Source organism: Pogoniulus pusillus, chromosome 5 (assembly GCF_015220805.1).
Source record: "Pogoniulus pusillus isolate bPogPus1 chromosome 5, bPogPus1.pri, whole genome shotgun sequence".
In the NCBI taxonomy this organism is placed as follows: Eukaryota; Metazoa; Chordata; class Aves; order Piciformes; family Lybiidae; genus Pogoniulus; species Pogoniulus pusillus.
Window position 1 is genome coordinate 39,461,485 of NC_087268.1, and position 16,712 is coordinate 39,478,196.

At 38.7% G+C, this 16,712-nt stretch overlaps 1 protein-coding gene across 1 annotated transcript in view; it reads right to left on the reverse strand.

Moving 5' to 3' along the window:
• Positions 1–76: 76 nt before the first annotated feature.
• TM9SF2 (transmembrane 9 superfamily member 2) overlaps positions 77–16,712 on the reverse strand; it is a 33,868-nt gene continuing 17,232 nt past the window's right edge. Inside the window, exons 8-17 of the mRNA XM_064143836.1 lie at positions 15,848–15,927; positions 14,678–14,786; positions 14,421–14,553; positions 13,287–13,406; positions 11,104–11,161; positions 10,294–10,453; positions 7,082–7,233; positions 5,930–6,041; positions 5,162–5,333; positions 77–1,247 (exon numbers count right to left, since the gene is read on the reverse strand). Of these exons, the coding sequence (XP_063999906.1) occupies positions 1,180–1,247; positions 5,162–5,333; positions 5,930–6,041; positions 7,082–7,233; positions 10,294–10,453; positions 11,104–11,161; positions 13,287–13,406; positions 14,421–14,553; positions 14,678–14,786; positions 15,848–15,927 (1,164 nt within the window). The 3' untranslated portion in view covers positions 77–1,179. The remainder of the gene's footprint in view (positions 1,248–5,161; positions 5,334–5,929; positions 6,042–7,081; positions 7,234–10,293; positions 10,454–11,103; positions 11,162–13,286; positions 13,407–14,420; positions 14,554–14,677; positions 14,787–15,847; positions 15,928–16,712) is intronic.

Genomic DNA, 16,712 nt, shown 5'->3' on the forward strand with positions numbered 1-16,712 from the left:
AAACAGAATGTTACCAGGCTCCTGAAAACGTGCCAGAAGCCAAACTGTTAAGAGAAGATACGAACAAAATACTCAATTTTCAAAAAATCAAATATAGGTTTAATGCTAGTATTTGAAAAATTGACATTAGTCTCTTAATATAAGGCAAAAAATAGTAATTTCTTAATTCTTTAACCTGCATTAAGTACAATCAGCAGTAGTTGCCATATAGAATATGTGTCATTGGGATCTTCTGAAAGCAAGATCAACAGAGAATGCTGAGTCCTGCATTACAAGATCTTCTCAACATACCAACAGTTCCATAGCAGTCTCTCACAACATAACTGGGTTAAGGACTGACCTAATGCTGCAGAGTGGTTCTGTTAAATGTGTGAGAGTTAACCCTCATGTGCCACAATCACATTTCCATGTTATGGCCATGTAGCAGAGATAACATTTCCTGCAGATTTAAAGGTGTGTAAATATACACTGAACCATAGAAAAGAAGCCATAAAATACTCTATGCAATCTTTAAGCATCCATCTTCAATATAATTGTATTTACATATTTTTATGAACTTGTAATAAGCCACTGAAGACATTTTTACAATATTTATTAGATTATGAATTTATAAATTCAAGGACTCAGAGGCACATAGTTTAAAAGGCCAGGAACACCAAACCTAATGAAATCACAGAAACCAGAATATTTATGGATGTAACATCAGTAAAAAATAAAAATCACATCCCAGCTAAAAGCAACACTTCTTAAGAGTCATCCTTCAAAGTTAGCATAATAAAAAGTTCTCATTTCCCTCAAAGAAAAATAATTCATCCCACCTACCAATCTAGAAAAACCTATTTACAGTTGTACTTGGATCAGAAGTATCATGAAGTAGTGTAATGCAGCTGCTTCTACTCTGCAATTAGAACGCAACATCCTTTTACAGTTGTATTTACAAATGCATAAATACCGTAACTCTGATCTCCAGTCAGATCTGCATGAAATCAGGTTGTTAAGTCACAATACAAACGTGTTAGTGGAAAAACGTGTTTGGGGCAGCTGCATGTTCTGTATCACTCTCAAAGAACAGGAAGCCAATACTTCTGATAAAGCTCAAGTTCAGGGTCAAGACCAGGACTTTAAGTTAGGCTGATGAAGACTGAATCTGCTCCATATTAATTCTTTACATTGGTTTCTTCAGTCAACTTTTACCACACTGTATATTTTGGTTACAAACCAGAAGCATGCAAAGAATCCAATTGTCCCTAAAAAAAAAAAGAGAGAAAGTTACAGATAAGACATCAATTTCTATATATATGTCATAAACCAGGACATAGCAGATTGCATGCACCTATCTTTAGTCTTCAGTACATCGACCAAATCAGATGAAGTTACAGACAGTACCTGGTCTGTATAGGCATCAACTATAAAAGTATTTCATTATTTTCACAATTACAGAGCTGATCATGCAGAAGACTCATTTTAGGATGTTTTTTTTCCCTATTCTTACACATTTATGCTTTGTTGCTTCATTATTCCCCAGTCCAACTCCTTCACACGGCTCTATTTCACCCTTCTGCAGTAACTAGTCAGATGCACTTTACATGATCTGCTCAGCTCGTCAGAATGTTGCTATTATATTTAACAAACCAGTTAGACTGACATCATAAAAATCAGTTCTCATTTCTTAGTTGCATTTCCTGGTTCTGGACAATTAGAGCACTATCTTTATTTCTGTGTAAATCAAGTGAATACAAATTTCAAACCATAGCGTCGTTGTTATGCAACTTGTACTTCCTGTTGAAAATGTGTTAAATACCTCAAAGATAAACAACTCTAAAATATGTAAGGTATCTGAAAGGCATAAGTAAACTTTAACTGAAATTTAGGACAAAGACTGCTTCTTAGATAACTTATAGGCCTTTTAGCTGTGGAAAAATAGCTCTACCCCTTCCCTTCGTGAAAACTCCAAGAGAAGTTTTCAGCAAAAAACAACCTTTTGAATGCAAAGTAGTCAATGCAGATGCATTTTGTTAATCTAAATGCTTTGCTTCAAAATGCAGACTCAATCAGAATGACAACAGACTCAACAGCAGCTCAGAACAACTGTTAGGGGAACCTTCATTTCCCACAAAAATTAGGACAGGAAAAAAGCCCTGAACATTATCTATTTTTTTGCCTCAGTAACTCTTATAAAATAATAGCCTTAACTTATGCAAGAGTCAAGCTCTTTAAAGAAAGAAACAACCCAGCCTTTATTCTAGATCTGATATGAAAGAGATCTGAAAGTTGTGTGCCAACTCATTCACTATACGAGCTTAGAAGGAACCATGAATGATACCACGGTAATTTCCGCCCCCCCCCCCCCCCCCCCCCCCCCGCCATCACACTTGCTAACCTACTGATGTTTAACTGACTCATTTACTATGATACGTAGTTATGGTCCCAGCTGTGAATCAAATATTTGTCATGTAGCTCCCGGTATTTTGCCTGCTGAGCCTGATCAATGACCCGGAATGCAGTATGGATGCAAGTGCCTGAAGCATGTGTTATGCTGACATAGCAGCAGGGCACCGTCAAAACCCTTCCTGATACAGACAATTTTTAACAGATGAGTAAGCAGCAGCAGAACAGTTTTGATTCAACAATCATGATTTTCTCTTTTTAGCTTCTTTATTATCCTGACACAGGAAGTGAGTTGCCCTCAGGAGTAGATTTTTGCTAAATTGCTAATAAGTGTTTTCATTTAAGAAACTAGAGAAGCACTGCCTGCCCCTTTTCCCCACCTCTCATGTTTTCTGTAAAACCAGATCTCAAAGCATTTCAGTAAATCCCTGAGAACATTCACTTTTTAATGCATATCAAACCTAAATTGACAATTTTTTTTCTTAAACGCTAAGAAAAGAGACTCCTCTCTCAAATTAAAGGATAACTTGCACTTCATCTTGTTGGAAATAGATTAAAATGTTATGCACAGGATGTTTCAAGCTTCTAACTGTTCAGTTAACTTCATAGGTATTCTTCTAACCTCACTTTAGAAACTAAAAGCAAGTGGTTCAAACTGCACTAACTCACATTTCCACTGTCCCAATTACATACAAATGACTACCACAGAAAGCATCTGAAGAGTAAAACATTTCTTCTTTGTGTGCTTCTGAACCCAGCCTGAGAAGGACTCCCCAGATTTGCTGGCAGGTACTACTGCACAGCAAACTGGTCAATGGCAAGTGAACACGTGAGTGAGCAAAGAAAAAGGAGGGATGCACTGGACACATTTTGTCTCTAGATAATTTGATGTGACATGATTTACAAGAAAGAACAAGAGCAAAAGATGGAAATTATATGAATACCATAGCTAAGCCAAGTCTCAAACACAGAAAATTTAGTGTAAATCCCCTTTATCTTGAATGTAGGCATTCCAGAGTAAGTGCACACAGCCAAAGTAACAGACTGAACAAAGGAAACAGGATAAACATAATGCTGTGTTTTTGCCAAAACTGTTTACTATTAAAGGCAGACATGCTGAATATTTGTTGGGAAAGCTAGTGAAAATAAATTAACTGCCCTTACACTCAGGGAAAGCCTAATTACATTTTCATGCTACTTTGTGAGTTTGCACTGCATTAAAAATTGATCTAGGTGCAGCAGTACACATTCAGTTCTAGTTGAACAACCATGCACTGTTTCATTCTTTAGTTCAATGAGACTATTAGCAAACCCAAAGCAGAAATAAAGGTTAAGAGAAAGGCAGAGTGAGAAATAAGACAGAGTGAGAAGGGCAGGCAGATCTCAGATCTACACATTCAGAATGACTTGCCAACCAGTACACAAAATATAAATAAAAGTAGAGATGATGTGTAAATTACAAAACATCCACAAGCGATGCCACAACGCATTAGACTGACTAAAAAGAAGGAAGGAAGATAAAATTAACCGCTTTTGGAACACAGCTTGATCACTTTTCAAAGAGATTATATAATGTACTTAAGTCTAGTCCTTCCTTTTAACAGGCAATGACCTAAGAAACTCCTTGCAGGCTCTTGTTCCTGTTCATCATCATCTGCATTCAGTCGTGGTGCACAAGCAGCTTCAATATTTCCTAAGATGGTGATGTGTTTGAAATGAATTTTCTGTTACACTTAAAATGAACTTCACTCTCAAATGCTGGTTCTTTTCACACTGGATTTTTTTTTTTGTTCTCCTACATTAAGTGGAAATGAAAATTCTACTTCTAGTGAGATGTGCATTAAAAGCTCCAATGACAAGCCATTTGTTTTCTCAGAAGTCTCAAGATGTAGCCTGTACAGCTGTACTCAAATAGATATTCAAGCCTTAAGAATTATTACACTTCACTGAAATACAAAGTCTGAAATTATTTAAAGCACTGAACATGTCAAAATAGTTTCCAAAAAATACTGATCTGTAGGGCAAAGTCCACACAGACATATTACAGTTTGAGGAGTTAGTGGCTGCAGTCTTCTTGCATGAGTTTGAAAGGAGACTTCTTGCATTTTCACTATTCTACTCTAAACAAGGGATATGTGTGTCTCAAGATTCCTTCTGACTATTGAAGATGACAAAGGAAAATGTTACAACCTCATCTCACGGTAGAGGAAATTGAAATGCACCACCTAAGACAGATGCTTTTCTGAAAAATCATAGTAAAAATGACATGGCTTTGACAAGACTGAATCAAAAAATGCTTAAGAAATTCTTTCTGCTTCTCGTGCTACTTCCACACACTTAGGAAAGAAGATAAAGAAATTACAGAAGCAACTAACAAAAAAAAGCTGCAATTTTTCCTTATGTAAGACTACAACTTTATACTTCTTTTGTGTGATTTGAAGCACGTTTCTCTGCAGTCAATTAATTAATTTGAGTTTGTCATGTCTGGTAGAGGAATGAAATCTGCAAAAGTATTTATCAGGTTTAAAGGTGTTACATTTGAAGATCTAATTATAGATGGCACCTCAAATTAGCAGTAGTTTTGCCCAATCCTTACTTAATCTCTCTCACTAAAATTTGTGATCACAGAGTTACAAAATGCTACACAACTACCTGGAAAAAATATCAAAGACATAAATTCCTGATCCTGTCTCAAGGTAGATTTTGCCAAGGATTTTACTGTGCAAAACTAACAGTAGACTCGAAATGTAAAGTGAAGGTTTGATATACTTACCTGTGAAAAGGAAGAAGATCAAAACCATAATCATGGTATAACCAAAATATAAAATGGTGCTGGCTGTTCCTGTGATTTGCAGTTTAGAAAAAAAATAATGTATTGCATATATTAGGAAATAAACTGCAGTGAAACCACTTGTGAGAAACGAACGCCACTGCCAGTGATAGTCCTAGAAGGGGTGAGGGGAAAAAAACAAACCATGTGTAAGTAACATTCAATCCACCTCTAACTCACTGACCCTATCGCTGGCTGCAGAGATACCTTTTTGATCATTGCTTAATCTAAAAGTGAGTTTTTATATAGTTCTTTTTACTGCAGATTAAAAGAAAAAAATCAGTATCAATACTGCTTTAATGACACCAGTCATGACTGGATATAGGATACTGATCAATAGATCAATTAAAAATCAGTTCCAAATAGCAAAAATCTAAAAGCCCAAATAAGCCAGAATTACAGAGATTTTTCTCCACACAAGGCTGGGCATGTCCAAAATGCACTTTGATTGCATAAAGTTAATGGATTAGTTGAGCATTTTCAGAACACACACAATTCTTAAACTTTAAAGATGAGATATCAGACTTGGGGGTACTCAGAACAGTGTTTTAATATTTGTTACAAGTTTTGCTAAGAGAGGTTTGTTTCACCTCTGCTTCACTTTTTAAAGATATCGAGTAATGGTGCTTATGTTGAACTCTGGAATACTTCTTTTCAATTCCAAAAGAATTTTTTTTTTTTTGGGAAGCATCCTTAAAACATTTTTCTTACCTCTGCACATAAATGGAAGTAGCAGAGCAATATTGTGGCCTCAGAACATGTAATAACCAAAATGATGAAAACCAGAAACAGGAAGCCAAACATGTAATACATCTGGTGAGACCTATAAAAGAGAGTTAAAAAAACATCTCCAAATTAAAGTGGACACTGTGCTACTAATGTTATTTCTTCATATGCAGTATGATCACCTACACCTTAGGTCCCTTCCTACTGAGGCAGTGTCAGTTGTGTGGCCATACAACTGGCTAATTTGTTTTTTCACTGCAGAATTGCAGTCTCGGCAGCTCAGCCTGAAAACAGTGAGAGAGTAAACTCAAAGCACAGTCCTGGCTGGGATTTTAGGGAAAGAACTGACTGGACATAATGAGTGAAATTACAGTTCCAGTGAAGTCAATGTGACCTCTTCCACTGACTTTAGCAGAATTTGTATTTCACCTCACATTTCAATCAAAGAAGCAGAGCTGCAAAATAACAAGAAATGTCACATGCTGTAGCTGTCTACATTGGGTAGACATTTCTGAACCCAGTCAAGGTTCAGAAACAGTTTAACAAGATCCAATAACTAAATTGTGCCAGAGGAAGACAAACCTTTCACAGAAGATTAGTTTGCCAATGTGCTATAAGCACACATTGGAATTAACTTACACTGGACTCGTCCTTGATTCTTTACTTTTTAAAAGAATTACTTGCTGGTGACTTCATAAATATTTCACAACATTTGTTCTTGATTCTTTTTTTCTTCCCAAGAGCAGTAATACTTTTCTAGTCCAATGACAACTACATAACAACTCCCTCAAGTCAATTTTAATATACTTACTACTTTCAAGTTATATGCCAGATATCAGCTTCAGAGCCAATGCCACATGAAGTCAGAGGCGTAGCATGAGAAAATTATCTGAGTATCACAGGTCAGCTGTAAATTGCTAAGCATATCACAGCCACTTCTCTACACACCTCAACAAGCAAAACAGGCACTGACTATCATCTAAACCACAAAATATGAAAGAGATATTAACATTTAAATATTTATTGAATGGGTACTCTGGTAACCCTGCACCAATGAAAAAAAATCACTCAAAACACTTTGAACAAAAACTTTCACAAAGAAATGACCTTTTCTGACAGACAAAATGTTTAACTTACCAAATACTATTGAGAATAAAGAACAACTGTATAAAGATACATCCAAAAGGTAGAATCCCTCCCATGATAATGCCAGGTAATGGCTTTGTATAGAATGATTGCTCAGGAATCTGACGAGGAATTTGATTTGTGCGAACAGGATGTTCAATAGCCTTTAAACAACAAAAAAAGAAATTGTTACATAAATAAAACGTCAAACTCCATCCCTACCATTTTGCTTTCTTCCTGAAATGAGTGGTGGTAAAAATCTACCTTTTTTTTCTAGCATGTGCATACCCATTTACCACTACATCTGCTTTTGCAATCAGCCTAGCTACCAATATTTGGGAGCCAAACAAGCTAAAAGAGAACTCCTATTGAAAACACAGCAACAGTTACATTTTGGATTTCCCTTTTCAAGATTCTCTTTATGATCTGTTACAGAGCTTGAGCTGAGTTGTTTTTTTTTTAAGCTGGAAGGTAGTGGTTGTAGAGATTCTTGCTTTCCTCTTCTAAAATTTCTTGTACGTTGCTTTTCTGGATTAACTCCAAGAATCACATGAGGTTAAACTTACAAACCGAGAGGATTTAATCTAGCGATTGATTCCTAATTTAAGATGCATGCATAAATCAGCATGGAGAGAGAAAAAATTGAAGGCAGATAAATGCACACTTTGCCATCTTTCCCTTTTCATAAACACTACATCGAAAGCATCAACAGATACTTGCTATGTACTTGCTTTCTGATGCAGATGTGACACCTTTCACTCTAACTTGGAGTTCATCAAATCGTCCTTTCTTAAAAGACCTGTCTCTGTATAATTCAGGGGGAGGTTACTTGAATTTCAACATGGTTATCAGAAAAAAAACATCAAATTCTGGTTAAGGAAAACAGAATAATTAAAAATCAACTTAAAAAGTGCCTTCTAAGATACTTAAATATTCTCTGAAGGTATTGCCTCTACAGAGAGCTGAAACTCTAGCTTCCTATACAGGAAAATAACCCACAAAATAGAAAAAAAATAAAAAAGAGAAGAACCAATTTAATTATTTAAGAAGTTTTGGTCATCAGTGTCACAAAGAGCCCTCATATAAATAAGTAAAACTGATTATCTTAGGACTAAATCCCAATTAATGTCCACCAAGCAGTGATGGTTATCAGAACACTTAAGCAAAGTGACTTCATGGGAACTGTAGCAATCTCTTAAAAAAAATTACCTCAGTATAGAGGGTAGACTGGATCAAAATACATGGGAGAAAACCAGAAATGCAAAGTTGCTTTTCCTTATGCTCAGCTGGGTCAACTGATTATTATTTTTTAATGAAAGAGGTGTTAATTAAAATAAAAATGCTAAAGTCACTGTTTTTATCTGGAGCAGTCACTCAATTAGATACAATCACAGAATCACAGGATGTTAGGGGCTGGAAGGGACCTCAAAAGATCATCTAGTCTAATCCCCCACCCAGAGCAGCAGCATCTACACCACATCACACAGGAATGCATCCTGGTGGTCTTGAATATCTCCAGAGAGGGAGACACCCACAACCCCCTGGGCAGCATGCTTCAGTGTTTTGTCACCTTTACAGTGAAAGTGTTTTTCCTCACGTCTCCATGGAACTTCCTATGCCTTAACTTCCACCCATTGCCTGTCATTGGGCATCACTGTGCAGAGCCTGTCTCCATTTTCTAGGGACTCACCACTTATGTATTTATAAACATTAATGATGTCACCCCTCAGTCTCTTCCTCTCCAAACTAAAAAGCCCCAGTTCCCTAAGTCTCTCCTTGTAAGGAAGAAGTTCCATTCCATCATTTTTGAGGCTCTGTACTAGACTCTCTAAAGCAGTTTCCTGTCTCACTTAAACTGCATGGCCCAAAACTGGACAGTGTTCCATAAGTAGCCTCACCAGGGCAGAGAAGAAGAGGAGGAGAACTTGTCTCAATCTACCCTAACCACAGCCCTTCTAATGCACCCCAGAACAGCACTGACCTTCTGGATCTCCAGAACACATTTCTGGTTCATGGTCAACATTCCATCCACTGGGACTCCCCTGAGGCCTTTTCCCCTTCACTGTTATCCAGAAGATACGTTCCCAATCTATGCTGATATCTGGGGTTGTTTTTTCCCAGGTGCAAGCCTCTACACTTGCCCTTTTTGAATTTCAATACATTTCTTCCTGCCCAATTCTTCAACCTAAGTCTCTCTGAATAGCAGCACAACCTTCCAGTGTGTCAGCCACTCCACCCAATTTTGTGTCACCAGCAACCTCGCTGACAGTGCCCTCTCTTCCCTCATCCAGGTCACTGATGAATATGTACTAAAAGTGCAGGGTTCTGCACTTTGTCCACAACAACCCCAAGCAGAGCTACAGGCCGGGGACTGAGTGGCTGGAGAGCAGCCAGGCAGAGAGTGACCTGGGGGTACTGGTAGACAGTAGCTGAAGATGAGCCAACAGTGTGCCCAGGTGGCCAAGAGAGCAAATGGCATCCTGGCCTGCATCAGGAACAGTGTGGCCAGGAGGACAAGGGAGGTTATTCTGCCCCTGTACTCAACACTGGTCAGGCCACACCTTGAGTACTGTGTCCAGTTCTGGGCTCCTCAATTCAAGAGAGATGTTGAGGTGCTGGAACACAAACCCTATGAGGAGAGGCTGAGGGAGCTGGGGTTGTTTAGCCTGGAGAAGAGAAGGCTCAGGGGTGATCTCATTGCTGTCTACAACTACCTCAAGAGAGGCTGTAGCCAGGTGGAGGTTGGTCTCTTCTCCCAGGCAACCACCAATAGAACAAGGGGACACAGTCCCAATTTGTGCCGGGGGAAGTATAGGCTGGATGTTAGGAGGAAGCTCTTCCCAGAGAGAGTGATTTGCCATTGGAATGGGCTGCCCAGGGAGGTGGTGGAAGCACTGTCCCTGGAGGTCTTCAAGAAAAGCCTGGATGAGGCACTTGGTGCCATGGTCTAGTTGACTGGCTAGGGCTGGGTGCTAGGTTGGACTGGATGATTTTGGAGGTCTCTTCCAACCTGTTTGATTCTATGATTCTCATCACTGCAGAGAAATATCACCAACAACCAACTAAATATCGAAGCCTCAGAATCCCAAGATGACATTATCTAATGCAGAACACAGAACTGGAGCTGACAATACAAGTGGCGTAAGTGCTACCTCAGTCAGTCTACACAGTGAAAAATATCTATGTGTACACACAGTTACAAAACAATTTTCAAAAGCACTTACATTTTTCTTAAAACCAAAATAGGCACCAATAAACGTCAGTGGTACAGATATGCAAAACCAGAGTGCCAAAATAGCAACCAAAGTACCGAACGGAATAGCTGCTGAAGAGCCTTCTCCCCAGAGAATGAGGTTCATGATAAAAAAATCTGCAAATACAATTCTGAAAAATACAGAACACATTTAAAGCACAGAAATACCTCTAAGATACATTTAGAAATGTTAACAGCAGCCATAGCAATGTATTAAGATTTTAGTGTAAATCTGTTAAAATCAAATGACATACAGAAAAATATCAAAATGAAGAGGTCAAACAAGCAATTCTTTGTTAATCTAATGGGACTGAACTCCAGCAGGAGCTGACATTCAAATGAGCAATTTCAAATATATGCTTGTCTTAACTATACTTCAGGGTAAGACTGCTTGCTGTGATAAAGTAGAAACATTTATCACAGTGGTTATACAGTACATGACACTATATGAGACCAACTACAGCGCGGTCAGAGAAACAGCCTAGAGAGTAAAAGTAAGCAATGAAAAAGTGTGCCTGTTTAAACTTACTAGTATCATAATGCTCTTTCTTAATCAATCTTTTCATGTGGTCAGATTAAACAAATGCTTACTGAAAGAAAATCTAAAGATGATATATCATTGGTATATTTAGCTCTGTCAAAATCTATGTATAACATGACACTTCTAGCCTCTAGAATAAAGGGGCAATGCAATAAGATATATAGCTGAAACTTACAAATTAGGTATGCATGTCAGAGAAGCAATTTAATTCTTTTAATCATAGTGATACTCTCAACTTACCCAGGACAAAGGAATGATGTCAGCAGGACATTTGTTTTCCATTTCTCACCTCCAAATGCTGTATTAAAACATTTGACAGTCATCAAATCATGCATTAAGCTTACAACTATTAATTTTCCAGTCCATTTACCTATTATATTTAGCTTGCAAACGCTCAAACAATGTGCTATCATGCCCAAGTTTAAAACAGTAAACCTTCAGTAATAAGACTGAATTCCCTCATCACAATGCTTGATCACAGAGCTTTAAAGCAAAGCAGAGCCTCAGACCAAGGTCACATAATGTCCAGTTAAATTAACTGGGTCCCTGGATACCTTATCTGCTAAACAGAGAGAGCAGATTCACACTATTTCTAAGTCTTAAAAAATGAGTTTAAAACTGGAGTGATTAAGTAGTTTAAGTTTTCTAGCATTTGACTGCAGGTTTCCGTAAGAGAAAAAATACATGAACACAAAAAGCAAGCTTAACAGTTCCCTTGGAATAATTCTTGTCAATGAATCATACAAGAAAGCCAGGAGTAACACACTTACAGGAAATACTGATGCTCTCTTAACCACGTTAGGCAGTAGTGATACCAAAAGACCAAAGACAGCTTTGTTTAATAAAATCTTTAGGAACTTGCACTATGCTGATAAAAATTCTAGTCAGCATACTCTCAAACGAAAATATCCTGCTGGAATTCAGTGAAGCTGACAATTTCATCTCAGCACTGCCACAATCACATGCCTCTTTACTTCAAGAGTCAGAAGTGATTAAGGTTAGAGTGATTTTAATTAAGTTTCTATTTCTTCATGAAATCTTGGTAGAACATAGCATCAGTTATTAAGATTAACCATTTAATTTGAGCTCAAGATTTACTTTTCAAATGCAGTGTTGAAAAAACTCTTTTAAAACCAAATATACATTTCAGGGGTTTTTTTCTTACAGTATTTGTACACTACAAGAAGAAATATTCATGTTTACATGCTCTATATAGGATACAGACCACCTTATGCCATAGCAAAAAGTATCCAGATCAGTCACTCACTGACATGAGTTAAACTGACAGTTATCACCGATAGTAGGTTAAACACTATATTCAAGTATAAACTAAATGATTCCAAATAAGCATAATATGAAATATAATTATTAGATACATCTCCATCAAAGATACAGGACTCAAAATATCCTTCAAAACATGTAAGTTACAGCATGATAAAGACTAATTCTGTCCTCAATTGTTTCCTTAGCCATGAAGCCTTCTTCCATTTGAGTCTAATTGGCCCTCAAAATTAGGAAAACGACTAATTCCTTAGAAAATAAACCCCTTCTTCCCTTAAGCATTCTTCCCACAGGGAAATCACAAAATGGCTCAATGAAAGAACTGCAATGCCAACTGCCAGGCTGAAGTTCAGAAATTAACTCCTCCTCTAGCCCTGTATGCTCAGAACAAAATATTCAGCTTGCTCAAAGTCTTTTACCTTGAGTAAAGTAACTAAAACAAAGCTCTATGTAGAATAACGTGCTTCACTCTAAAATACACCAGAGAATACAGGGGCAAAGAATCTCAAGTTGACAGGCAGGCCTTGAAACAACAGCTAGCCAGGGTAAGGGAAGGAAAACAGTAGCAACTAACTACCGTAGGGTGCTCAAACGTGATGGGCTTGATTTGTACAACTACAGAATACCAAGTAGTTCTTTCTCGTAGGCCCCTGACACAGTCTGATAAGCACCAGTCTCTCAAATATCTAGGATCTAGCTAAAAAGAGGTGACAAATCTCAGGCATGAAAGAACAGAGAGGTTCATGATCAGGGGTGGTGGTGAGGCATGGGAAATAAAGAAACATTACCAAGTAACACAGACGACTAAAACTAAATGCACACTAATACCATCATCCCCAGATGTAGGAAACAGAAATACAAAACCGATGCAATGAGCTTAGTACTAGAAAAATGGAATTTGCTTCCCAATTCCATAAATAATGTAGTAGCAGGAAAAATTTAGGAGCTTTAGGCATGATCCCATCAAAACCAACATACCATGTCAGGATTCTACATATTTTTTTCTATTGTTAAGGTAAGTACATTTCTCCAACTTGCCCTGAGGGAAACTACAAACAGTACTGCAAAATAAAAATCAGTTCTGTGATGATAATTTACTTTAATGAACTTAAGCCTTGTCATTTTAAATTACTTGCACTCACATTTGTAGAATCTGGCAGCAACGTAACCAGCTGGAGTTCCAAGTAGTACCCACAAAACTACAGCACAAGTCATTAATGCTCCTCGGTTAGCAGGTGATAAAAATCCCAGGCAAGCAAAAACTATGAAGTAGAGACACATAATTTTAGAAAGTTAACTCCGCATTTGGCATAAAAGCCAGTAGAATCATAGAATCAGCCAGGTTGGAAGAGACCTCCAAGATCATCCAGTCCAACCTAGCAACCAGCCCTAACCAATCAACTAGACCATGGCACTAAGTGCCTCATCCAGTCTTTTCTTGAAGACCCCCAGGGACGGTGCCTCCACCACCTCCCTGGGCAGCCCATTCCAATGCCAATCACTCTCTCTGTGAAGAACTTCTTCCTAATATTCAGCCTAGACCTACCCTGGCACAACTTGAGACTGTGTCGCCTTGTTCTATTGCTGGTTGCCTGGCAGAAGAGACCAACCCCCACCTGGCTACAATGCCCCTTCAGGCAGTTGTAGACAGTAATAAGATCACCCCTGAGCCTCCTCTTCTCCAGGCTAAACAGGCCCAGCTCCCTCAACCTCTCCTCATAGGATTTGTGCTCCAGGCCCCTCACCAGCTTTGTTGCCCTTCTCTGGACACCTTCCAGCACCTCAACATCTCTCTTGAATTGAGGGGCCCAGAACTGGACACAGTACTCAAGGTGTGGCCTGACCAGTGCTGAGTACAGGGGAAGAATAACCTCCCTTGTCCTACTGGCCACGCTGTTCCTGATGCAGGCCAGGATGCCATTGGCTCTCCTGGCCACCTGGGCACACTGCTGGCTCATCTTCAGCTACTATCAGTACCCTCAGGCCCCTTTCCTCCTGGCTGCTCTCCAGCCACTCAGTCCCCAGCCTATAGCGCTGCTTGGGGTTGTTGTGGCCAAAGTGCAGAACCCTGCACTTGGCCTTGTTAAATCTCATCCCATTGGCCTCTGCCCACCCATCCAGCCTGTCCATACTATGCCAGCTCAATCATTTCTTACTTGAAGACATGAAAGAAATTTCTACGTAAAAAAAATACGTTGATGTTTTTGCTAGTACCATGCAATCAGCAGTCAAAAATCGCCTGCATTCAACTAATTCATACCCATTGTATTACTTACATAAGGTAACAAAAGTCATTATTAAGATCTGTGTGCCAGAGCCTAGAAAAACAGACAACAGCATTCCTTTCCTTGGGGGTCTGAAAATGTCACCGTGAACAAGCTTCCAGCCAAATTCTTCTTGAGCATCTTCCTGTGAAGGAAATACACCTATTTCACTACAGGGGATTGCTATTTAAATATCCTGTTACAGAAACACATCTATCTGAAAAAAATTACATTCCAAATAATTTTTAGGAGGTACATTTTAGACTTACAGTGGAATCCATCTGATTGTATCTTGCAATGTCTTTATGCAGTGTCCTCAACATAATCATAGCTACCATTCCAGACAGGAAGAGGACAATCACCAAGGAATTCATAATACTGAATTAAAAAAGAAGAAAATCATAACTCAAATTTCAGTGTAAACACATGTCCTAGTCTAAGCCTAGTGTGCAACTGAGAATCAGTTAACTAAGCATCCAGTGAAATAGGAAGGAGAAAGTATAACAAAAGGCTGGTGGGTCAAGACAAAGATAGGGAAGGATGACATATTAATTATGGTCACAGGCAGAACAGACACAACTTGAGGGTGGAAAAAAATATATATTGATTTGTTATCAGTCAAATCAGAGTAGGCTAATGAGAAATAAACCCAAATCCTAAAAACATAGTTTCTTGGACTCCCTTCCTTCTTCCCAGGCCAAATTTCACTCCCAATTTTCTCTAAATCCCCACTCCAGCAGCAGAGGCAGACAGGGAACCAGGGCTGTGGTCAGTTCATCACACGTCTCTGCTGTTCCTTCATCCTCAAGGGCAGAACTCTTTGCCCTTTTCCCCTGCTCCAGAGTGGGGTCCCTTCCACAGCAGACAATCCTCCAAAAACTTTTTCCCACAGACTGTAGCTCTTCACCACAGTCTCCAGTGTTGGTCCCTTCCATGAGGTGCAGACCTTCAGGAAAAGGCTTCTCCAACACAGGCCTCCCACGGGGTCATAGCCCTCTCTACATGTGCTCTGGCATGCAATCCTCCATGAGCTGCAGGTGGAGATCTCTTCCACCGTTAACCTTCATGGGCTGCAGTGAAACAGCCTGAGTCATCATGGTCTTCACCACAGGCTGGAGAGGAGTAACTGTTCTGGTGCCTGGAGCACCTCTGTCCCCTTCTTCACTAATCTTGGTGTCCGTAGGGTCGTTTTTCAGTTCTTCTCTTCTGGCTGCTGTTCCTCAGCAGTTATTTTAACCCACTCTTAAATCTTATCACAGAGGTGCTACCACTGCCAGCTGTTTGCTTGGCCTTGGACAGCAGCAGGTCCAACTTGGAGCTGGGAAAGCTTCCAGCAGTTTCTCATACAAGCCACTCCCGTAGCCCACTCTTTCCCTGCTCCCAAAGCTGCACTGCACAAACAAACACAGTACATGCAACTGTGAAGATGAACTTCTCACCTAAACCACTGAATGTGAGTGTGAGGCATCGATTCCAAAATATAATCCCATCTTGATGCCCACCTTATATTTTTTTCTTCCTGAAAGAGTAAAAATGTCAGTTTCAGATACAATCAGTATCCATCTTGTAAAATGACAAATTGATGATCCTGCAAAACAATCTTATATCTCAAAACAAACTGGAAATTTTATGTTGCATGCCATAAAGAGAATAGCTTAATAAGAGCTACCTAAAACAAACCTAAGATTTGATCTAAACCTAATATATTTTCTGAGTAGTATTTAGCACTCATGTTTTCATAGGACATAAAACCCAATTAAATTAATGTAACTTCCTCCCTTCAAGAATGACATTAACTCCTCTGGAATTCAAATGACTAGCAGAATTATAAAACAGCATGCATGTTCTTTCATTTTATGTTAGTCAACATCACAGACAGTGATAAAATAAACTCTGCTATATATTTTCCAACATAATATTCCATTTTCTAGATACTGCTCTGACCAAGATACCCTTTGCTTTCATACAACCTTGTTTCAGTACCAGCTATCAATCAAGTTACATTCATTTTATACTGTAAGACAGATAGGGAAGACAGATACAGAACTTGCATTAGTAGAGAGAAATAAACTATTCCTTCAGGCATTTCAAGGAATTCGACTTATTCAGACTGAACACTCACTGATCAGAAACATTTCAAAAAGAACACTTATTTTACAGAGTAAACATGAAAAAAAGGAATAAACAGTGCTGATCAAAGGCTGCTATTGAACAAACCATAAGCACAAGTATTAATTAATAAAAGCAGATAGGTGCTTCTCTGACAGGATATTATGTCAGTAATTGATAACATACATGATGAGT